At 38.3% G+C, this 25,899-nt stretch overlaps 1 protein-coding gene and 2 long non-coding RNA genes across 5 annotated transcripts; 1 reads left to right on the forward strand and 2 right to left on the reverse strand.

Moving 5' to 3' along the window:
- Positions 1-474: 474 nt before the first annotated feature.
- LOC143883439 (uncharacterized) lies at positions 475-7,768 on the reverse strand. Of its 2 annotated transcripts, XR_013252387.1 has the most exons (5): positions 6,606-7,768; positions 5,901-6,439; positions 3,397-5,760; positions 2,104-3,258; positions 475-863 (listed from the first exon to the last, which is right to left on the reverse strand). It is a non-coding gene; the product is annotated as an uncharacterized LOC143883439 (long non-coding RNA). The 2 variants fall into 2 exon arrangements; XR_013252386.1 differs by lacking the exon at positions 475-863 and having other exon boundaries at positions 1,004-3,258.
- Positions 7,769-12,913: 5,145 nt separating this feature from the next.
- On the reverse strand, positions 12,914-18,301 carry LOC143883441 (uncharacterized). Of its 2 annotated transcripts, XR_013252389.1 has the most exons (5): positions 18,253-18,301; positions 15,561-18,013; positions 14,441-15,421; positions 13,282-13,328; positions 12,953-12,992 (listed from the first exon to the last, which is right to left on the reverse strand). It is a non-coding gene; the product is annotated as an uncharacterized LOC143883441 (long non-coding RNA). The 2 variants fall into 2 exon arrangements; XR_013252388.1 differs by having other exon boundaries at positions 12,914-12,992; positions 13,282-15,421.
- A 2,873-nt stretch (positions 18,302-21,174) lies between these two features.
- Positions 21,175-23,904, forward strand: LOC143884833 (putative membrane protein At1g75140). Its single transcript, XM_077388645.1, has one exon. The coding sequence runs from the start codon at positions 21,733-21,735 to the stop codon at positions 23,689-23,691; it is 1,959 nt and encodes a 652-aa protein (XP_077244760.1). The 5' UTR covers positions 21,175-21,732; the 3' UTR covers positions 23,692-23,904.
- The last annotated feature ends 1,995 nt before the right edge of the window (positions 23,905-25,899 follow it).

A 25,899-nucleotide genomic window follows, 5' to 3' on the forward strand; every position in this document is an offset into this window, starting at 1 on the left:
GAGTCCAATAATCGGTTTAGAGAATAAGATCAAATCTTGCCAGATCTGATATATTAGGAAACTAATTTAGATTAGGATAGTCTTTAATTAGTTATTTCTATTTTTATAATAAAAATTTTCTATGTTTTAGTGCTTTATATAAGCACATGTTATTGCTAATAGAAATCAATGAAGAAAATATCTAAGAAATTGTGTCCTTTTGTACAAAGGAGGACTGATCCTTTCCTTGAAGAGGATTAAGAGGCCAATCTTCCCTCTAAGAAGATTGAATCACGTTACGAACTGATTCAGGTTCGTAACACTCGATTTTGAGTCCAATTAATTTTCGAAATCCAAAACAAATAGGGGCACACAATTGTGTCCGATAATAAGTCTTTGACTCAAAATCCAAAAATGTGGGGTCTTAAATCAAGACTAATATGGCTATTAGGGTTGTATCATTTAAAAAAAAATAAAAAAATCCCAATTATAAATAGTAATAAAACCTTTCCCAACTAGAATTGCTCTCGCTTTCCTGTATATAAAATCATACAAATTTTAATACTCATACCCATGTATTTTTACATATTATAAACATGAACTGTATACCGAAAGATGAAACCTCTTTGGATCTTGATGGAATTGAACCACCACTCTCTTGAGAAATAGCCTCAGTTCTCAAGGGCTCTTCCAAATTTTAAGCTAAAGATCCAGAGTGACGGCACCCTCTGTCCACGAGTGCTCAGTAAATCATTAACAGCACACAGGAAGAGAACGGCTCAGGATAACACCCACAGATGATTTAAAAGAGTAAGACAAAGCTGCTGAAAAATGCGCTCATGTTGGCTGTTTTCTCGAGCAAAAGCAAGCAGCGAAATGGCTTTCTGCAAAATTGTCTAACAAATCCCTGCTAAGAAATAGTCTCAACTATCCAAAAGGTATGGTCTATCCTCACCAGTCACAAGCATCTGTCTAAGAGACTTCTATAGGAAATGAGAAAAGGGCAGGGAAAAAATCAAATACATAGAGTTATAAAATTTATTAGAAAACCAAAAATGCTTGATAACGGGACGAACTCATATCAAATGCCACGGGCACAGAATAAGGGACCCAGAGAAAAATGGTAAAGGAAAGACTAGCTACTGTGGTGGGTTATTTACAGCGTATTGTACCTTATTGTGTGTAAACAAAAGAGGTGTCAATGTTGAAGAAGGGATTGCAGTTTTCTATATAAACAATTATAAGAAGAGACTGATATATGAAGATCAATGAAAAAATCCTTCACATAACACCTCTAAACATTATTTGCATATAATCTTGTCTCCAAACGGCTTTGATGTTTTTGCAAATACAGCAATTGACAATTTCCAAACGGAGATGATATTTTCACCCCCACTGCAGTACACATTCACCCCCTTATGACGTGAACAGTGAGCAACTTTTAACATTTTTTGACGTTAAAAGGAGAGTGAATGCATACTGCCAGGGGGGGGGATGGCTGGGCCTGTGTAGCTGTTCTGATGCAAAAGCTAGCAGGTAAATGGCTTTCCACGGAATTCCCCAGCAAATCCCATATAAAATACATAAAAGACTAGAAGACGCTAAACTCGCAGAAATTATATGGTTACAGATTATTTAGATGGAAATCATATGGCGATAAGTCTGGTAAAGCAGATAAGTCTGCCTCCTTGCTTCTTTCTCTTTCTCTACTGCCTTGGCAGCCTGTCCTTTCCCTGGCCGAATCTCACCGAGCCTTGCATCTCCCCATGAAGAATTCATTTTCGTATAATCTCGTAAACTCATAGATTAGAATCATCAATAATACAAGACAATTACACCACAGTAGGCACCACCAGTGGACTATTTGTATCAAACTAAGTGACAGGAATCAGCAAAATTTTGTACCAAAATCTACACATTTACTGAAATAATAGAATGCAAAAAATAATAATAATAATTTTATTTTTTTCACTAAGATCATCAACTACCATGCAGAAATCCAATACTTGTTAAAAGGATTCATCACCGAGAGGAGATATTGCATGAAGTTGATCTCAAATAATCAAATCCAGAAAAACCCAACTTTATAAGAAAATCAACAGTCCCTTCGAAGAAACTTCTCACCTTTTGTGTATATAAACATCTCAAAGCATTCTTCACTGTGGAAAGATTCCATGAAGTCAATCCCAATGAAGCTTTAGAACACCCATAGTATGATAGTTAAATCAATAGGCCTTTAGAAGACCCACAGAATGATAGTTAAATCAACAGGCCCTTCAAAGGATTCCTTTATAAACCTCGTAAAGAAGGCCACATCTTTATAGTTGCACGTGTTGCTTTCTCAAGAAATTAGTCATCATCATTGCCTAATTCCCCATGAAGATTTACTTTAGAAGACCCACAGTTTGATAAATCAACATGCCACATCTTTAGCTGCACATGTGTCTCCCTCAAGGAATTAGCCATCAACTTTGCTTGATTCCCTGTGAAGATTACTTTAGACGAACAACACTATGATAGATAAATCAACAGGCCCTTTGAAGGATTCCTTTATAAACCCGTGAAGGTTACTTTGGAAGACCCACAGTGAAGGACAGGCCACATCTTTGGTTACATATCCATCCTACATAAAGTAATGATTCCTCTTCCTTGCCCTCAAGAAATTAGCCATCATCTTTGTTCAATTCTCCCACACGCAATAAGAACAGAATTGCAACAACTCCCCAACACCTACAAAAAATCAACCTAAAAACAACATACTAAACCCCATATACATAACAGGTTGGGAGTAGGGAATATTGGAAGAGAGAGAGAGAGAGGGCACATCAAGCGAGAGAGGGAGGACCCGAGATGAAAGGAAAAATTAGCCTGCGAGAAAACCCTCCCTCAACTCAAAAAAAGGAAATTTTATTAATAGCGACTGGCCTGCAAGCGCATCTGCAAAGGCACAGCCATACTACCTATATATATGACTTAACAATAGCCGCATTTACATCTCATCTTTTCATTTCTTTTATACTCGATCGAAAATCCTAACCAAACCCCAACCACCATGATTATCCAGGTTATATGAAAACTCTCAAACCATCTTCTTCTAATTAACATACCTATTGACAAACATGAGAAAAACTGAAATACTCTACCATCGCCCGCCATCGAGACACAAGAATCAATAAAAATAAGCCTTTCCTCTTTTGTAAAACTACCATTGCCCAGCATAAAAAAATTCAGGAATCACAGAAAGAAGCCTTTCCTCGTTGTAAATCTACTCTAGGGTGCCTGCAGAAAAAAGTGGCAAAACATATATTAAAGCCGAAGACAGGAAAAAGTATTACAACAACTAGGACATGACCTATAAAAAAACTACTACGTAAGAAATGAAAAATAAACCAAATAGAAAAGAAACAGCAGAATTACAGTTGAAGGGTTCCAATTCGTTCCTCCAAGGTGGAAAGTTCCTCATCTGGTAGCCACCAGCATGTGAAGCCGGAGAAAAATACAATCGATGAAACATCCTGGAATACTCGTTAGATAAGTGATTTCTCCATGTGCTTCTTTACATGGTCCAGCAGCAAGACTTGGAACAAATTTCTGAAAGTGCTTTTTGATACCAGTTCTCCAGAAACCACATCACACCAAAATAATAATAATACCAAACAGGAAGGAACCAACTATACGAATAAACAGTAGCAGCAGGAGTTATACAATCTCTTGACAATAGTGATGCCATGGGAAGCATCATAAGCTTTTGGTCTCCGTCTATATAGACAATTGCACCACAATAGGCACTGCCAACAAACACCATTCAAAAAAAGGGCACCACCAGTGGACTGTGTCAAAAATTGGGTTTAACGCCAAAATGCTAATAGCATGCACTTAGCCGCTTACTGGTAATGCTTATAGGAATCAGAAAAAATTTATCTCGAAATCTTTGGCTTTACTGAAATAATAGAATGTAAGAAAAAATTATTTCAATGGGAAGTCTGCCATAACATCTTAAATTGATTAGATGGTGTTTGAATCTTGAAGTTGTTCATTGGACATGCATCTGTTGATTAAGGATGTTTGAGTAGTGCTGTCCAAAAAAAATAGTAGAGAGAAATAATGAAATATGTACCCATGAGAAATGCAATCCTCGCTAACAGGATTTTTCGACGTGGGGAGATACTCCATGAAGCCAATTTTAAATAATCAAATCCAGGAGATTTCTTTAGACGAACCAGTCAGAAATCAGAAGTCCATTATCATAATTTTTCACCTTTTGTAGATAAAAATCGCAAAGCATTCACTATGTGGAAAGATTCCCATGAAGTCAACAGTCCCCATGAAGATTACTTTTAGAATACACACGGTATGTATGAATCAACGATGAATTCCTTTATAAACATCTTAAAAAGGCCACATCTTTAGTTGCATATGCGTCGCTGCACATCAAGAAAGGAGTCGTCTTCCTTGTGCCTCAAGAAATCAGCCATCAACTTTGCTTAATTTGCCCACTGGCACCTTTCCTTTTCCAATCCTCCAAGAAATTCTCAAAATAGTCCCATAAAGATGTCACAATGGTTGCTCGCTCGCTCATTTCATATTAGAAGCGAAGGCATATTGTAAAGGGAACGGTGAGAACTTGCAAAGGTTTTATGTTGAATGAATCGAAGTAATGACAGATACATAGAAAATAACACTACGAATGATATGAAAGTGAGAACTGCCATGCATCATTAGTAGCCCTCAAATAATGGGATTTCATACAATGCAAACAAGAATTGCCTAATGTTTTTACTTCCTAAAGTCAGATAGGCACTAATCATATAAAATTTCTTAATTGCCCAAGGCTTTAAGTTGCCAATATAACAGCTTCTGACCCAATGCTTAAGTTGCCCATATAAAGCTCCCGGCCCCATGCCCATGCCCAAGAAGATAAATGTGATATAAATTTCCGTCGCACAAGGTTGATAGGTCGACATAGATTTATTTCAGCCATTAAAACCAATAACTGATATCTGTCAGCTAATTTATCAGTTTACTCTGTCTATAAAATGATTACAAGGCAAGTTTGCCATACCTGACATTTTAGATGACAACACTCAAGTTGATGTTGGATTAGATTGAGGAGGTGATTCTTAATGTTGAAAGCGGGACGGCGCCATGTTTCGCTTGTTTACGCAGGCAAGGATTAGAACTAAGAAAACACCAATATTTAAACGACATTATTTCCTACACCCAAACATATTTGTTTGGGAGTAGGAAATAATAGGGGTAGAGAGAGAGAGAGAGAGAGAGAGAGAGAGAGAGAGAGAGAGAGAGAGAGAGGACACAAGACAAGCGAGAGAGGGAGGGTCCGAGCAAAAAGAAAAAAACTAAATAGCCCGGAAAAAACCCTCCCTCACTCAAAAAAATGGAAATTTTATTGAGTGACTGGCCTGCAAGCGCACCTGCAAAGGCACAGCCGTACTACCTATACGACGTTACAATCGCCACCGCTTTTACATCTAATCTGTTCATTTCTTTTTCCTCAATCAAAAATCCTAATCAAATACCAACCACCGCGACGATTATGCAGGTGATATGAAAACACACAAACCATCTCTTCTAATTATCAGACCTGTTGATCATCGTGAGAAAAACTGAAATACTTCACCATCGCCCATCATGACATCACAACGCAAGAACCAATAAAGGAAGACTTTTCTCCTTTCCTCCACTGTAAATCCACCATCGCCCAGCATCAATACTCAAGAACCACAGAAGCCTTTCCTCTTTTGTAAATCTACTCTAAGGCACCTGAAGAAAAAGGTGATAAAATATATATATTAAAGCTGAAAAGGGGGGAAATTATAAGAACTACGATATAAGAAATGAAAACATAAACCAAATTAGAAAAGAAACAGTAGATTTACAGTTAAAATGGTTCAGAATGGTACCTCCAACGTGGAAAGAACCGTCCCAACGCAAGAATTTCCAAAGCATCATAAAAGAACAAAATGGTTGAGAATAAACTTTCTCAAACACCCCAAGATATGAAAGTTCTCCATCCTGTAGCTAACAGCAAGTGAAAACTGAAAATATAATCGATGACAAAATGGTTGAGAATAAACTTTCTCAAACACCCCAAGATATGAAAGTTCTCCATCCTGTAGCTAACAGCAAGTGAAAACTGAAAATATAATCGATGAACCACCCTTTCGACAAGTGATTTCTCCATGTGCTTCTTTACATGATCCAGCAGCAAGAGTTGAACAAATTCCTGAATATGCTCTTTGATACCAGTTCTCCAGAAAACCCATCACACCAAATTGATAATAATACCATACAAGAAGGAACCAACTATACAGATAAACAGTGGCAAAAGGAGCTCCACAATCCCTTGACAGCGGTCATGACATGGGAGCCATCATAAGCATTCAGTCTGTCTATATTGACAATTGCACCACAATAGGCGCTACCAGCAAACTGTGTGTCACTGTCAAACAAAGCGACAATGTGTTTCACGTCAACAGTAAAACCCTAATCATACGCACTTACTGGTAATGCTTATAGGAATCAGTAAAACTTTCGGCCGAAATCTTCAGCTTTACCGAAACACCAGAATGTAAAAAAAAACATTTCATTTGAGAAGTCTGGCATACCAAGGTTTAAATGGATTAGATGGTGCTCAAATCTTGGGCATTAACTACCGAGTAGAAATATGCCATCAACTCAACCTCAAACAAGCAGGAGCCAGCAAGATGTACACACAAGAAATGCAATCCTCGATAACAAGATTTTTCGCCCTGTGGAGATACTCCATGAAGTCACTCTCAAATAATTAAATCCACAGTCCCTGAACGGAGTTTTTCACCTTTTGTAGATAAACATCCTAAAGTGTCCCCCATGAAGATTACTTTTAGAACACCAATAGTGTGAATGAATCAACGGGCCCTTCAAAGGATTCCTTTATAAACATATTAAAGAGGCCACAACTTTAGTTACATGTGCACCACCACGTATCAAGAAATAAGCCATCATCCATGTGCCTCAAAAAATTAGCCATAATCTTTGCTTGATTTGCCCATAGGCACCTTTCCTTTTCTGATCCACAAAGAAATTGTCAAGACAGTCCCATACAGATGTCACAGTGGTTGCTTGCTTGCTCCATTCATAGTAGAAGCAAAACACATATTTTAAGGAAATGGTGAAAACTTGCAAGGGTTTGATGTCAAATGAATCAACATAATGTAAGATTGCAAGGGTTTGATGTCGGATGAATCAACATAATGTAAGATACATTGAAATTAACACTATGAATGACATGAAGTGCGAGCTGCCATGCATCATAAGTAGCCCTCAAATAATGGGATTTCATATAATGCAAACAAGACTTGACTGATGTTTTTGCTTTCTAATCTCAGATAGGCATTTACCATATAAAATTTCTTAATTGCACAAGAATATAACAGTTCGCGACCCCACGCCTATGATGATAATATATAAAATTTCTGTCGCCCAACAGTTCTTTTGATTTTATATAAACAGCTTAAACAATGGATTTCTTCCTAAGGAAAATATAGGTTGACAAAGTTTCATTTCAGCCATTGAACCTTAATCCACAATTAAAACCAATAACAACGGATATTTGTAAGCCAATTCATCAGCTTATTCTGTCTTTATAAAATGGTAAAAAATGCAAGTTTGCCATACCTGAAGTTTCAGATTAAAACGCTCAGGTTGATGTTGGATTCGTGCGAGGAGGTGATTCTCGACACTAATGCAGGGCTGCGCCTGGTGTTGCTCAATTTAAGCAATCAAGGATTAGAACTAAGAAAGCACCAAACTATCAACATCATACTTAGTTGTTTGGGAGTATGAAATAATTGAGAGAGAGAGAGAGAGAGAGAGAGAGAGAGAGAGAGAGAGGGCTCGAGCAGAAAGAAAAAAATAGCCCGAAAAAAACCCTCCCTCAACTCAAAAAAATGGAAATTTTATTAATAGTGACCGGCCCGCAAGCGCACCTGCTAAGACACAGCCATACGACCTATATGACTTTACAATCGCCACTTTTACATCTCATCTTTTCATCTCTTTTTCCTCAATCAAAAACCCTAATCAAATCCCAACCACCATAATTATGCAGGTGATATGAAAACACAAACCATCCATCTCTTCTGATTAACAGACCTCTTGATAAACATAAGAAAAACTGAAATACTTCACCATCAACCAGTAACTCGACCCAAGAACCAATAAAAGAAGCCTTTCCACATCTGTAAAGCTACCATCTCCTAGCATCATGACTCAAGAATCACATAAAGAAGCCTTTCCTCTTTTGTAAATCTACTCTAGGGCACCTGTAGAAAAAAGTGATGAAACATAAATATTGGAGCCGAAACAAGAAAAAAGTAATACAAAAACTACGACATAAGAAACGAAAATATAAACTGAATAGAATAGAAACAAAAGATTTACAGTTAAATGGTTCAAGGGTTTCGATTGGTACCGCCAAGGTGGAAAGAATCACGCAAAAGTAAGAATCTCCAAAGCATCAGAAAAGAACAAAATGGTACATGAGAAAAATCTTTCTCAAATGCTCTAAAGAGAGGATGGGGATGATTCTTGATGTTTCAGATTACAATGCGAAGGTGATATTGGATTCGAGCGCGGTGCTCAATTTATGCAGCCAAGGATTAGAACTAAGAAAACAGTAATCTATAAACATTATTTCCTACCCCCAAACATATTTGTTTGAGAGAGAGAGAGAGAGAGAGAGAGAGAGAGAAGCGAGCGAGGGAGGGCCCGAGCTGAAAGAAAAAACCGTGTGAAGTCTCTGTCTTCCTTCCCTGTTAATATGGCCAGGAATTCAGCCCATTGATATTTTGAGGGCCCACTCAGATGGATCAATTGCAGTGGAAATAACATGGAAATTTGATTTTTCGGATACTTGGCAGCATTTTCCATCTCCACACTCATAGGGTGTGTTCAGTTGTTTTCCTCCAGTGGGAAAGTAGAAGAAAATAACATGGCAAATGGAAAGAAAAGGAAAAGGAAACCATGTGATAATGATGTTTGGTTGCCAGGAAACTATAAAGAAAAGAATTGTAACTCCCTGCCAGTGGACTTCTGCAGACATGGTTCCCACCTCCTAAATGACATTCATATTCACAATACCCTGAATTACTACATGGGTTGCCCTTTTCAATCCACTGAGCGTGCGCCTTGCGGAACCACAAACTGCAGAAATGGCATAACCACACAATAATTCGACAAAAGATAGAAAAGATAAAACCCAATTGAAGCTTAAAAACAGATTTCTAGGGATGTTGATGATTGATTCTTCTTTAGACCTATTTTAAAATGTTAGCTTGCTTATAGCCTCTAATAAAACTAAAAATTGAATTTTCTTCTCTCTTTATTGACGGTAAACATATCCTTTGAATACAACAACTTTATCCACGTTTTCCAGTTAACATTGATGGGCAATTTCGCAGCTAGGTTTTGCATGTGAGAACGGCCACACAGGTTGACTTTATGTGGCCGTTCTCACATGCAAAAGCCAGTCAATGGCTTTCCATGAAATTGCCTAGCAAATTCGCTAAGGATAAATAAAGGGAGATGATATTTTCACCCCTCTGCAGTACGCATTCGCCCCATTATAACGTTATTTGAAGTCAAAAAGCGTTAAAGTTGCCCACTGTTCACGTTATAATGGGGCGAATGCGTACTGCAGAGGGGAGAAAATATCATCTCCCTAAATAAAAATGAGAGAAATCTGGAAAACTAACTGAAATCACAACTCTAAGGGCCCAAATAAAACAAGTAGAAAACTTACAAACTCGGACATTTATTTGTGGAGAGATTTTGCAACAAGCCTCCATTTGCAGCAAAACCCCACTAAACCCTCCAAACAGAATACAACCCTCGGGTTTCAGTCCACCATTAGAAATACCCAATTCCCACAAAACACAGATAGAGAGATGGAGGGATGTCTAGGGTTTCAACCAAAGAAGCAATGACATTGAAATCGTAAAAGTAAGAAGAGAAGGGTTTTTGTCATTTTCGCAAAGAGATCTGATGGGCCATGGTTTCAGACATATCAGTAACCATGAAGGGGACATAATTTTGTGTCCAATAATCAGTTTGGGACTCAAAATCCAAAATGTGCTGGTCCTAAATCAATATTACCATGGTTAGTAGGGTTGTAACATGTTTAATAAAACCTTTCCCAATCAGAATTATTAATAAAACCTTGCCCAACTAGGATTGCTCCTGCTTTGGACCGTATAAAAAATCATACCAATTTTGATAAGGCCCGTATCTATTCATACTATAGACATCTACTGGGCACCCAAAGATGAAACCTTCTTCAGGATCTTGGTGGATTTGAACCACCATCCTCTTGAGAAATAGCCTCAGTTCTCAAGGGCTCTTCCAAACTTGAGCTAAAGACCCAGAATGACAGCACCTTCTGTTCATGAGTGCTCAGCTAATTAGGGATTAGCCAGGCAATTTCGCAAAAAACCATTTCGAAGGGCAACATCTGCTAAAAACATGAGCGAATTGTAATCCGGAGATTAATGAAAAATCCTTCACATAATACACCTCTGAACATTATTTGCATATATAAAAGTGCAATCAACAAAATAAGGGAGTGTTAATAAATATATTTTTCGATCTAAAATACAACAATTTCATTTCATCATTAGAAAAAGTTGCCATTGATAAATTACACAAAATAGTCATTTCGATAGTGAAGGACACATTTAGTATGGTTCTCGATCAATTCTTCCCATAAGAGAGATGGCGTGATTCTTTTACTATGATTTAATGGTATTGTGAAAAAACAAAACGGTCAGATTCTTTTACTATGATTTAATGGTATTATGAAAAAACAAAACAGAAGTGACCATTCAAGTTTTACTAATTAGAAAGTGGAAATGGTGCACAGGCACTAATGATGTATGTAACATGGAATTTGCTAGGGAATTTTGCAGAAATGCACTTCGCGGCTGACTTTTGCATGAGAGAACAGCCACGCCACCTGCTGAAAAATGAGCCTGTGTGGTTGTTCTCTCATGCAAAAGACAGCCGCTAAACGCCTTTCTGCGAAATTCCCTAGCAAATCATATGTAAAATACATAAAAGAGGCAGGAACCGAATTTTTTCCATAGAAATTATAGTTACAGCTCATTGAGATGAAAATTATCTAGTTAGGGCTATAAAGAGTGGGATTGTCATCATAAATTGAAGGTTGTTCTAATAACTTGAACTGAGCAAAACGCCCTGGGAGACATAGCACATCTACCTCTAGTTGCATGACCCAGCAGCAAGAGTTGAACAAATTTCTGAAAAGTGCAATTTGAGACCAGTTCTCCAGACAACCCCATCACAACAAAATGATAATAATACCATACAAGAAAGAAAAGACTACACAAATAAGCTGCGGCATGCCATGGGAACAATCAAAAGCTTAACACTCTGCCTATATAGACAATTACACCACAGTAGGCACCACCAGTGGACTGTTTGTGATAGGAATGAGCAAAATTTTGTACCAAAATCTTCAGATTTACTGAAATAATAGAATGTAACAAAAATAATTTCATTTTCACTGAGATCATTAACTACCATGTAGAAAAATTCAATTAACTCAACCTCAAACAAGCAGAACCAGCGAGAAGTTTCCCACGAGAAATCCACATCTTTGGTTGCATATGCGTCGCTGCACATCAAGAATTGCTTAGTTCGCCCCCACAAGCTCCTTTCCTTTCCTGACCCTCAACGAAACAGCCAAATAGTCACTTCTAAATCCATTTTAACAACTTCTTCCATAGTAGCCAGAAACTTGAGCAGGCGGGAAACTCATTTCCCTTAAAACATGTTTTGGAAACGTTTTCGAAACATGATAGAAAAAATTGGCAACGTCTCTGAAACGTATGGGAAACATATGAGAAACTTATATGAAACGTGTGAAACCTTGAGAAACGTGTGAACCTCGTAGAAAACGTATGTGAAATGTGTGGAGAAAATACGTGTGAAACTTACTAAAATCGTTTTGAAAACACACCGAACAAATCGTGCAATATAGATAATAAAAAGAAAAACAATAGAACATATTGTAATAAAAAATAAAAATAAGAAATATTCAAATAGAAATTTTAAATTAACAAATTTTATTACAAAACCATATATTTCGTCTTTTCATTATATTTCATATGTTTTCACTTGTGTTTCTTAATTGTTGCTGAAATGCTTCTAATGCATTTCCTAAGACATTTCTCAAGGTGTTTCTCATGCGATTTCTATCATTTTCCTGTTTTTCGTTTCCCCTCTATTTTTTCTCTGCATTTCCCGTTTCCGTTTCATGCTTCACTTCCCGAATTCGTTTCCCACCCTGGCAACTATGGTTTCTTCTATTCACAATAGGAACAGAACGCAGACAATTCCCCAACACCTACTGAAAGATTAAAAGCACACGAATATGTTGCGTAGAAAAGAAGCATGCACAGTTAATTTTCCATTCAAATAACAATAACCACAGTACAACAAACAAATGGCATCTACCTAATGCGTAGTAGCCAAAGATTAAAAGCACACGAATATGTAAGGTAGAAAAGAAGCATGCACACATAATTTTCCATTCAACTAAAAAACCACACAACAACAACCAAATGGTATCTACCTGATGCATAGTAGACACACAAGGCCAACTATACAGATGTTACCGTGGTTTCACCTTTCATAGAAGAACCACTGGCATGTTGGAAAGGTAAGGGTGAAAAGTTGATGGCAAATGAATCAAATGAATCAGATATTATCATATCGTAAAGAAAGATGCATAACAATTATGTAAGCAATCCTTGAACAGTATAAATTAGACACGGCAAACACTGTGAATGATACGAAAGCGATGGCAATCGTGCAATTGGTAGTTCTCAAATAAAGGGCAATGCAAACAAGATTTACCAGAGTGGTATTTGCCATATAAAATTTCATAATTGCTCAAGGCTAAGTGGACAGTATAACAGCTCCTGACCACAGACCTGTGAAGATAAATGTGATATTTGTTAGTCCTTTACCAAAAAAAATTCCTGATGCTCACGGTTCTTTTGATTTTAGATAAACAGCTTAAACATTACATTTCCTCTGAAGTAAAATGTAGGTTGATAGGTTGGCTAAGTTTCATTTTAGCCATTGAACTTTAATCAGCCATTAAAACCAACAACTGATACTTGTACCTCATTAAAAAAAAACTACGACACAAGAAATGAAAAAAATAAACCAAATAGAAAAGAAACAATAGAATTGCAGTTGAAGGGTTCCGATTGGTACCTCCAAGGTGGAAAGTTCCTCATCCGGTAGCCAACAGCACGTGAAGCCTGAGAAAAATACAACCGATGAAACTCCCTGGTAAACTTGTTAGATACGTGATTTCTCCGTGTGCTTCTTTATATGATCCAGCAGCAAGAGCTGAACAAATTTCTGAATATGCTCTTTGATACCAGTTCAATAGAAAATACATCACACCAAAATAACAATAATATCATACAAGAAGTAACCAACTATACAAATAAACAGTGGCAGCAGGAGCTCCACAATCCCTCGACAGTAGTCACACCGAACCATCATAAGCTTTCGGTCTCTGTCTATATAGACCATTACATCACAATAGGCACTACAAGCAAACAACGTTAAAAAAAAAAACACTACCAGCGGACTGTGTCAAACATTGGGGTTAACGCCAAAACCCTAATCATACGCACTTAGTGTAATGCTTGTAGGAATCAACAAAATTTTCTGCTGAAATCTTCAGCTTTACTGAAATAATAGAATATATATTTAAAAAAAAATCATTCATGTTGGGAAGTCTGCGATACCCAAGTCTTAAATGGATTATTAGATCATGTTGGGAAGTCTGCGATACCCAAGTCTTAAATGGATTATTAGATCATGTTGGGAAGTCTGCGATACCCAAGTCTTAAATGGATTATTAGATGGTGTTCGACTCTTGAAGTTGATCATTGGACATGCTTCTGTTGATTAAGGAAGTTTGACTGGAGTTGTCCCAAAATATAGTAAAGAGAAAGATTAATTACGAGAAATGCAATCCTCGCTAACAGGATTTTTTCGCCGTGTGGAGATACTACATGAAGTCAATCTCAAATAATCAAATCCAGGAAATTTCTTTAGATGAACCACAGTATCAGAAATCAACAGTCCCTTATCAAAGAAACTGTCAAAATAGTGCCATACAGATGTCAGTGGTTGTTCAGTTGCTCCATTCAGAGTAGAAGCAAAGGCATATTGTAAAGGGAACGGTCAAAACTTGCAAAGGTTTTATGGTGAAGGAATCAACATCAGGAAAGATACATAGATATGAGCAATATGAAGAGCTGCCATGTATCATTAGTAGCCCTCAAATAATGGGGATTTCATATGCAAACAAGAATTGCCTCATGTTTTTGCTTTCTAATCTCAGATAGGCACTTACCGTATAAATCAGCAGGCCCAAGGCTTTAAGTAGCCAATATAACAGCTTCTGACCCCATGCCTGAGTTGCCAGTATAAAAGCTCACGACCCCATGCCCACAAAGATAAATGTGACATGAAAATTTTTTGTCGCCCGTCGTTGATATGTTGACATAGTTCCATTTCAGCCATTAAAACCAAGAGGAATGATAGATGCAAGGGCGCCCTTGCATAAAGAGCCAGAAAAGGGCTCCTGATTGAATCCACATCATTAAGTGCAAGCCCTTGCATCTATCATTCGTCTGAAACCAATAATTGATATTTGCCATTTAAATTATCAGTTTATTCTGTCTATATAATGATAAAAGGCAAGTTTGCCATACCTGACGTTTCAAATGACAACGCTCAAGTTGATGTTGGATTTGAGCGAGGAGGTGATTCTTAAAGTTGAATGCTGGGCGGTGCCAGGTGCTGTTTGATTAACACAGCCAGGGATTAGAACTAAGAAAACACCAATATTTCCTACTCCCAAACATTTTTGTTTGGGATTAGGAAATAATAGAAGAGAGATAGATAGTGAGAGAGGACACAAGACGAGCGAGAAAGGGAGGGCCCGAGCAGAAAAAGAATATTAAATAGCCCGGAAAAAACCCTCCCTCATCTAAAAAAAAATGGAAATTTTATTAATAGTGACTGGCCCGCAAGCGCACCTGCAAAGGCACAGCCATACTACCTATACAAATTTACAATCGCCACCACTTTTACATCTCAAGTACCAACCGCTGTGATTATGCAGGTATATGAAAACACACAAACCATCTCTTCTAATACTAAGACCTATTGATGAGCATGAGAAAAACTGAAATACTTCACCATCGCCCATCATCATGATGCAAGAACCAATAAAGGAAGACTTTTCGCCTCTATAAAGCTACCATTGCCCAGCATGAAGACTCAAGAATCACAGAAGCCTTTCCTCTTTTGTAAATCTACTCTAAGACACCTGCAAAAAAGTGATTAAACATATATATTAAAGCCAAAAATGTGAAAAAATTACAAGAACTACAACTTAAGAAACAAGATTATAAACCAAATTACAAAAGAAACAATAGATTTACAGTTAAAAGGGTTCCGATTGGTACCTCAAAGGTGGAAAGAATCGCCCCAATGCAATAATCTCCAAAGCATAATCAAAGAGCAAAATGGTATGAGAGAAAAAAAAACTTTCTCAATCACCCTATGATATGAAAGTTCTTCATCCTGTAGCCACCAGCAAGTGAAGTGGTGGTGGCTAGTGAAGCCTGAGAAATATCTAATCAATGAACCACGCTTTGGATTAGTGATTTCTCCATGTGCTTCTTTACATGATCCAGCAGCAAGAGTTGAACAAATTTCTGAATATGCTATTTGATACCAGTTCTTCGAAAAACCCATCACACCAAAATGATAATAATACCATACAAGAAGGAACCAATTATACAGTGGCAGCAGGAGCTCCACAATCCCTTGACAGTAGTCACACCACCGAAACCATCATAAGCTTTCAGTCTCTGTCTATATCAACAATTGTACCACAATAGGCACTGCCACCGGACTGCACGTCAAACATCGTGTTTAATTCCAAAACCCTAATCATAAGCACTTACTGGTAATACTTACAGGAATCAGTCCGAAATCTTCGGCTTTACTGAAATACTAGAATTTAATTAAAAAAAGAAATCATTTCATTTAAGAAGTATGCCATACCTAAGGTTTAATTGGATTAGATGGTGTTCAAACCTTGAGCATTAACTACCAAGTAGAAATATTACATTAACTAAACCTCAAACAAGCAGGGCCAGCAAGATGTACACACAAGAAATGCAATCCTCTAACAAGATTCTTCGCAGCGTGTAGATACTCCACGAAGTCAATCTCCAAAATCAAATCCAGTAAATTTCTTGAGATGAACCACAGTATGAGAAATCAAGAGTCCCTGAACAGAATTTTCACCTTTTGTAGATAAACATCCTAAAGTGTTCTTCACCATGCGGAAAGATTCCATGAAGTCAACAGTCCCCATGAAGACTACATTTAGAAGACCCACAGTATGACAAACCAGCAATCATCTTTTCTTGATTTGCCCACAGGTTTCCACCTCAGTAACTGTCAAAATAGTCACATACATATGTCACCAGTGGTTGCTCTGTTGCTCCTTTCATAGTAGAAGCAAAGGCATATAGTAAAGGGGAGGGTGGAAACTTGCAAGGGATTGGTGTCGAATGAATCAATGTAATGAAAACACTATGAGTGATAAGAAAGCGCGAGCTACCATGCATCATTAGTAGCCCTCAAATAATGGGATTTCATATAATGCAAACAAGAATTGTCCGATGTTTTTACGTTCTAATCTCTGATAGGCATTTACCATATAAAAATTTCTTAATTACTCAAGGCTTTAAGTTGCCAATATAACAGCTCTTGATCCCATGCCTAAGTTACCAATATAACAGCTCCCGGCCACACGTGCGCGCGCGTGTGTGTGTGTGTGTGTGTGTGTGTCTATATATATATATATATATATATATATTTCTCAGTCAATTTATCTGTTTATTCTCTCTTGATAAAATGATAAAAAGGCGAGGATGCCATACCTGATGCTTCAGATTACAATGGTGATTCTTGATGTCGAATGGGAGTGATTCTTGATATCAAATGGGGGGCGGAGCCAGTTGGTGCTCAATTTATGCAGCCAAGGATTAGTATAAACATTATTTCCTATTGTTTGGGAGTAGGAAATAATGAGAGAGAGAGAGAGAGAGAGAGAGAGAGAGAGAGGTGAGCGAGGGAGGACCGAGCAGAAAAAATAATAGCCCGGAAAAACCCTCCCTCGCCTAAAAAAAAAGGAAATTTTATTAATAGTGACCGGCCCGCAAGCGCACCTGCAAAAGCACAGCCGTACTACCCTATATGACTTTACAATTGCCACTTTTACATCTCCATCTTTTCATTTCTTTTTCCCCGATCGAAATTCCTAACCACCATTTTTTTTTTTGAAATTCCTAACCACCATGATTATGCAGGTGACATGAAAACTCACAAACCATCTCTTCTGATTAAGAGCGATATTGAAAAACACATAAGAAAAACTGAAATACTTCACCATCGCCCGCACTGCAAGAATCAATAAAAGAAGCCTTTCCTCTTTGGTAAAGCTACCATCTCCCAGCATCAACCTCTCTAGTAAAGGGTTCTGATTATTACCTTCATCCTCCATCGTGGAAAGAATCACCCAAAAGCAAGAAATCGCTAAAAATCAGGAAACAAAATCCCCGAACTAGTGGCTCAGGTGATGAGAAGTTGCTAAAAATCCGGAAACAAAAAACTCTACTATCTTTCCGGTTTTGAGGAGAGTTTTTTATTTCCGAATTTTTAGCAACTTCTCATTGCCGGAGAGACTAGTTTCCGGAATTTTGTTTCCTGATTTTAGGAAATTGGAGACTCCGATTTATCGTGAAAAATAAAGCCTCCCAGCCAAATGTGAAAAAAAAACTCCAAAATCCCTAAGATTGAAGAAATATGGAAATCCCTCTTCAGAAAAAGCCTTCGGAACAATCTGGAATAAGATAGGAAAAAAGACTCAATAATCTGGAACATAATACATCCTCAACGATTGATAAAAAAAAAAAAAAAAAAAAATGATAGAAATCGCTCTTCAGAAAACCCTAAATAAATTCTAAGATACGATGAATGATTAGATAGAAAAAAGATCTACACTCAAAGAGATGATCGAAGATATATATAGAATATAAGAAGAAATCAGAGGAACTAAAAGGCTAGGGTTTCGAGACTCACATCGGTCACCAAATCCACCGCAACTGATTTGCAGCATCGCAAAACAAAGACCTCTCTGTAAAGATTGTATGGGCGTGAATTTATAGGATGCCATTGAAATAATCTACGGTCCTGATGTTGCGATGTGATTGGCGGGGCCTTTAGATCAACGAATGGCTGGACACCACGTGTACTAGTCTAAAATAGCTAATCCACTAATTTAATTTGATTGGATAAACAGAAAAGTGTGTTGATATTTTCACACCCCCTTGCAGTACGAATTCGCTCCACTGTTAACGTGATTTGACGTTAAAAGGCGTCAAACATGGGGCGAATGCGTACTGCGGAGGGGGTGAAAATATCAAAATCCCCATGAAATACGTACTTTGACGTCAATGCCAGCCTGACAACTGACGTTTTTAGAAGCGTAACTTGGGCTGTATCGCTAACCACGGTTTTAGAGGGGATTTTGCGGATTTATTATTCGTGCCACGTCAGCAAAAAGACTTGGGAGTTGATAAATTCGCACTCCATTTAGGATAATTCGCAGCACTGAATTGACGTCAAAAAGCGTCAAAAAAAGGAGGGTACGCGGAAGAATCCAACGCTTTTGCCTTTTGGGCCTCAATTCACTCTACAAGGGTGCAAATTATCCTGTAGAGGGTGCGAATTAATCATCTCCCAAAGAATTTTGTTGCTATGTAAACTACAAGAGATTTGCTAGGGACCATCGCAAAAAGGCATTCATGCGATGGTCCCTAGCAAATCCCAAACTACAATATTTGGGCAACAATCAGATTCGGATCCCACCTACTAATCTAACGAAATTTTTAGGCGCTAACCATATGAAGACTCGCTCTTCCCTCCGCAATTCCGCCCATCAATATTGAGGGCATACTCAGAAGACCCAATTGCCGTGGAAGTCTATATTCTCGCTCAGATGAAGTCAATTTTTCGTGCAGAGAAAATAACATGGAAATTAAGTAATTTTTCTTGCAAATTTTTCGTGTTCAGATGCCTCACAGCATTTTCTTGCACAGATCCCATATCAGAAAAGTGAATGGATATGGAAGGGCTTCGGCACCCTCTCCTGACAGCTAGATTTTAAGGGTGAATTCTACATGTCTTCCAACAAGTGATATTAGAGCTGGGGCACCGTAACCCAATGTACCCTTGAGGATAGAGAAAATCCTCAGGAAAGATCTTGTAGCTCCTGTGTTGCTTCTGAGTGGAGTGGGAGATTGTTGGGGGTTCCATGCGAAAAGCAAAGATCCCACATTGAAAAAGTGAATGGATGTGGAAGGGCTTATAAGAGCTTTGACACCTTCCTTTAATGGCTAGCTTTTAAGTGTGAGTACCACCCGGGTCCCCAACATATTCTTCGGCTTTTAATTCGTATGTAAACATCTTGCGTGTAAAGGCGTTGCATAATTAATTTTGGAAAAATCTTAGCTCTCATAAGTATTTTTCGTATCGACTTTGTTGAAGCCTTGAAGGTACAACTCCAAAGCTCAGCCACTTTGATAAAGGGATAACTGCCTACCTGGACGGGCAACCACTCAAGATGTCATGACAAGCAGTTTATTGTTGCATATTTGCGTTTTTTCATTAGTTTCATTACCAATTCATTCTTCAATTTGCTACTTAATTGACAATGTCGGGCTTTAAAGTCACATGTCGCCTTATGTTTGCATCATTAATCCTTCTTTCCAAAATTTTAGTTCGAGAGTATAAACAAACTCCCATTTTTAACTCGATGAAATATATCATATTATTTACACTATATTGAGTGCTTCTTGAGTGAGGCTGGCCCCCCTAGGGGAAGCTCAGGGGAACTTGTCCCCCGATTTCTTGCTGAAAACAAGGCAACCTTCTATAGGCAATGGTTGCCTGTGGCTGCTGCTTAGGAACTGGTCGGAGCTGTGGCGGCTCATACAGCTCACCCTCTTCCTGTTGGAGTAGCCAATCCCGACTAGCTTTTCTTTTTAATTTGAGAGAGACAACACAACATTCAAAGCACAAAGTGATGGATTTAGTCATAGAAAGGCCTCCAGTGAGCTCAACAAGACACGAGAGTGGAGGAGAGATACAATGTGAGAGAGACAACTTGACGGGGACAACCCTCAGATATGTTCGGTGTAAAGTACACAGCTCAGAAAAGAAAAGGAAATTGATATGAAGAGCGAGAGTAACACTGAGCATGGGACCTGCAATGAGAATATGCCATGTGTACAAAAAAATTACTTTTTGTTGATTTTCCTAAATCTAAGGGGTTGCTCACATAACTTGGCATGTTGTGAAAAGAATCAATTGGTCGGGTCGTGTTTTAGGTCATATTTTCAGTTTCCCTAGCATTACTCAAAAAAAAAGTACAGTATAAAAATCTCTACACAACCAAGGATTGGGATCATCCTATAAGAAGATGTTGGGGGCACAGACCTATCCACGCCAAAGACCAAATCTCTCTACAGTAACACCCAAAAACCAAAGGAAAGTGATATATTTTGCGACTTTGTTGCCTGGGACAGCCCCCCTGTAGTCCTCTACTGTATTTACTACCATGGTTTTAAATTTTGACCGAAATCCGAAATCGATTAAAACCTAAAAGGTCATTTATTTTGGCACCCAAAAAATCTGTTTTTCGACCAAATTTAATATTGAATAATATATTGGTTTCGGGTTTTTTACCAGATTTAGATCGAAATTTCGAAATTTCAGGGTCCGAAACCGGTACCGAAACCGAAATTTTAAACCTTGTTTACTACTACTCTTTTACACTAGAGGGGGCTGCCCCGTGTAAAAAAACGGTGCGAATATAACATTTCCCAAACCGAAAGCCAAAGTTTTTCAAAACGCGTCTACTTGACAAAACCTATAGTCGTCGCAGTTACGTTTCGCTGTACCTTCCTCTTACAAAAAAATGTCTCTTCAACACGAATCTCTCACCATAGTCCGAAACAAAATAATTTAAATACCACTCAAAATCACCAAAATACCCCTTAACTCAGACACCCCTTCGGCCTATAAAAATGTCCTCTTTAATATATGTCCAAACCCCCCTCTTCATTACTCTCTGCCCGCTCTTCATCGCTCTCTCTCAACCATGCTCTGAACTAACCCTAACCCTAAACCTAAAATCTGCAACTCTCATCTCCTCTTCTCATATATCGATTCCCATTACACTCGCGATCCTAAAATTTGCAAGGGGTTTTTTCTTTGCCCTATTTCTCCGCAAAACCTTGAAACCCTAAGCCTTATCTTAAATCCCTAAACCCTAAGCTTCATCTTTTACCCTTTCATTTTCTTTGAAATAGAATTAAGATTAGGGTTCTTCTAATCTTCTCTCAATTTCTTCGTTTTCATCTTGTTTTAACGCAAGATTTATCCCTGATTTGAAGCAAGAATCAGAAATTTTCACCAAAGATACGATCAGGCGCTTGGCTTTTGTGAATTCAACAATGGCGGAACTCTGAAAAGGAATACAACCTTTGAACTACAGTCATGGCAGTATTCGCAAAAGGCAAGATTTCTGTGCTTCTTCTTATTTTCATTTTAGCTCCTTCGTCTCGTTTCAGCTTCTTTGTAAGTTTCTGCTATGGAATTGAATTTGAACAAGTACACGAAAACAAAATCGAAAATAAACAAGGTCACGAGAGCGATTCTTTATGTCTCTCAGATCGGCAAGAAATTCAATTGAAAAAGCTTGAGGATTTAGTGAAAAACCTTACTGAAACAGTTGCTAAACTGGAATCTTCTATTTTGGATTTTCATAATTTTGGATCTGCCAAAAAGCGCCAGCTTGTCGAGGAACCAGTGCTTCATTTTGTGCAGACTGAAAAGATTGATAGTAATGATCATGGCGGAATCAGGTCGTTGGACGTAAAAAAAGATGGGGTTTTTGAAGGGAAAGTTGGTGCAGCAGAGAGGGGAAGGGGAGTTACAGTGACGAAATTCAAGCCTTCATGGTCGGAGCGGTTTCGGTTTCTCTCAGCGGTGAAGCTCGAATATGAAGTGACTTGCATAAATGTACTGCCATATGAGGATTATGAGGGGCTTAGTAAGTATGTTGCAGTGGGCGACGAGAAAGGAAGGGTTTACATTTTCTTATTGAATGGTGATGTCTTGGTTGAGTTCAACACATTGTCAAATTCGCCCATTACTTCGATGCTTTCTTATATGACTCTTTGGAAGAATGAGACTGTGCTGGTCACTGGACATAAAGACGGGGCGATCTTAGTTCATCGGGTTTGGGAGGCGGCGGCGAATGGTGAGGATTGGCATTCTCTTTTTATGGAAATGTCACGTGTACTTGTTATGCCAGGAAAGGGCGATGAGGATTTGTCAGTGCTGGTTTTGGAATTGCACCAAGTGGGGAGGATGAGATATGTAATGTGTTCGGACATTAATGGGAGGATTAGGGTGTTCTTTGAGAATGGTACACTTTTTGGTGCTGCCACATCACTGAGTCGGCCACTCGTGTTCTTGAAGCAGAGGCTTTTGTTTTTGACGGAGAATGGTGTGGGATCATTGGATTTGAGGAGTATGACTATTAGGGAATCTGAATGTGAAGGGATGAATGGGTCTGTTGCAAAAAATTACGTGTTGGACGCATCAGAGCGATCAAAGGCATATGGGTTTTCATCTGAGCGTGAACTGATACAAGTAATGCTTTTGGGTGATATAGTGAATTTCAAATGCGTGGTTAGAGCTAAGAGAAAATTAGACATGGATGGGCCTCTTGCGGTACAGACGATTAAAGGGTATTTGCTTGTAGTTAATGAAGAGAAGGTTTTCATGTACAATGTTTCTTCTCCGCATTACAATAGGGTTGGTGGCCCACGGCCACTATTTTTTGTGAATATGGACGAAATTATATCTTCATTTCTGAATTCACATGCACTGCTTGAAAGCTCTACAAACAGAAAGCCTTTAGTCTCCACTGACCGTGAAAGGCTTGTGATTCTTGGCTTTGGAAGTGGGTATGTTGGATTGTATCGTTCGAATCTTCCAGTTTTCAAAGCAGAGATCAGTACTGTGCTCTGGAGCAGCCCTGTCGTGATTTGCATTCTATTCCTTATTGGTGCATGGCAGTTCTTTGGCAAGAAGAGAGATTCACTTACTTCATGGGGTCCAGATGATCCTTTTAGCACCACGTCAGTGGAAACTGGAGTTTCATTAGGAACTGGCCCAGGAGACAGAACTTATGATGAGTCTGCAAGGTCTTCTGATCTCAGGGATTTGAGAGGAGGTGCCATTAGAGGTCCATCAAGAAGATATGTCTCCCCCAATAGGTATCCTGGTGGAACAGGCACTTCTTTTAGGCCAAATTCTGCCGATCCCAACTTTAGATCAGCTACAGAATTGAAATATAGAGGGCAAAATCTTGAAATTACAGGTTTTCCCAAACGACGAGAGCCTCTATTTGCAAACAGTCAGGTTGTCGAGGATAATATTGATTGACCTGCTCAGTAGTTTGTATGGGTCTAGTTATATTAGACGGGTTCTCTCTTTTTTTTTCGAATGGTAATATATTATATTAGACTAGAGTCCTTCAAATTTTGATAACTTGGCCCTTATATTTTACATGTCATCGCGTGATCCTGCCATATTTGTAACTCATTTCTGTGGGAATGTATCATAATGACATTTGAAGCAAGTCCATTTTTCTTTGCATCCTAATACCTCAATAAATGTGGTAACTTTGACAGTAGTATATAGGGCAAGCGGGCTAGTATATGCTGTGATAGATGCAATCTTACAAAATGTTGGTCTTCACATGCCTCCAACTTCTTGGATCTGTAATAGATTCTCCATATGATTTGTTGTTGAATGAGGATAATTTGAATCAATGATTAGTGCTCCTACTCCATCAGTATGCACTTGTTTAATATATCAAATGTATGCACGTACATCATAACGGAAGTCTCTTCAATTATACCATATGCCATGAGTGGTTTGTTTGCTATTTTAGGTCTTATCTAGGAGTGCTTGTACATCATAAGGGAAGTTTCTTGAATGGTTTGTTTGGTATTTTAGGCCTTATCTAGGAGTGGTTATATAACATCGGGGAAGTTTCTTCAATTATGCCATATGTCATGAATGGTTTGTCTGGTATTTTAGGTCTTGTCTAGGAGTGCATTTATTATCTTCTGTTTCAGTCAGTAGGTTTTGCTGAGTCATTCTAGTATTATGGCCATTTTACAGGAGTTTTTCTGGATATGGTTAGCTGATGAGGCTGCTGAACTAATACAACCGATTCATCTTTTAGTTTTGAAGTTCAGTAAGGCATCTTGGTTTAAACTAGAGGCATGATGAATTAAGACAGATAGCTCTTCTTGGCAAGTGCCCTATTTTGTTTTGTCTTCATTGTTGTGTCATTGCCTGTGGGTGTTCGTGTTGGCAATCACTCACTTTGCAGCCATTGAAGGATCAATACTTGTGGCCGTTGATTTCCCTGCAGCTTGTTGGTCATCTGAGATTCCATTCTGAAACGTTTATTGTGTATCTTCGTCTGGTCTGTCCTTGTATTGGTGTCACATTTGCTAACACAACCATCCTCTAGGTAGGGCGTAGGGCTGCCGATTATTGGTATTTCATCCTCCAGCTGGTTGTGCCACAGTACCAGTTAAGCTGAATCAGATGAGTTGGGGGGACTTAGTTCATGTCAAGAAAGGTGATCTGGTTATCCTAGCTTTTGTGGGTCGTCTTGGGGTGTTTTACACAATGCATACACAGGTAATGTATAGTATTTTCATGTCTTTGTACTGGGGTCACACTACACGTGAAAGAACAGGTTTTAGGGCTTTAGCCAGTAACATAAATAGATTTTTTTTACACCCACACATAAATAGTGCGAAGTAATTGGTCTTCTTTGACAAGACATCCAGAAAAATTCGCAAATTGGTACCTTGTGAAAGAGTTGGGCCACAATTCTAGTTTTTATGTATCAAGGAGTACTGGAAACTTATTCAAGGTGGGATTTTTGGGTGACTGTATAATTGCTCACATGCCCAACTGCATAACCTTGTTAAAGAGTTGGGCCACAATTCTAGTTTTTATGTATCAAGGAGTACTGGAAACTTATTCAAGGTGGGATTTTTGGGTGACTGTATAATTGCTCACATGCCCAACTGCATATGATCTGATTTGTCTGGTAATAGCCAACCTAATTAGACTATATACCTGTCTCCTTATTGGGTAGTTTAGTGTAAAAGAAATGGCTAAAAGCTGCATCCAACCGTCTGTCTCTGCATGTATGTGTTTGAGCATGTGCTTAGAGCTAACATAGCCCTTTGTTTATCCCCTTACACCGAAATGATGTTGATAAGGGAAGTGTGCAATTTAATTATTATTATTTTTTTTTTTTCTGAATTCAGTTGGCTTACACTATTGGGTCCATGTTTCTCATTGTTGAATAATGTATTATGTTAGTTTAGACATTACTTGTATTAGTTAGGGGTATTGTAGTCATTGTATGTTGTTGCCCTAGTTTGAGCCATATATACATCATATTCATGAGGAGCTCCCTAGTGGAGTCTTCCAACCTTCACTTCTCTTTTTCTTCCTCTCTTCTCTAACCCTAGATTACTTCTAACATGGTATCAAAGTCAATGGGTTGATCCTTCAAGAAGGAAAGAAGAAGAGTATCTCCCTCCATGCCATCATCCA

This window comes from Tasmannia lanceolata, unplaced genomic scaffold, assembly GCF_043159265.1.
Source record: "Tasmannia lanceolata isolate RefF3 unplaced genomic scaffold, GAP_Taslan_0.1 ptg000008l, whole genome shotgun sequence".
Lineage (NCBI taxonomy): Eukaryota > Viridiplantae > Streptophyta > Magnoliopsida > Canellales > Winteraceae > Tasmannia > Tasmannia lanceolata.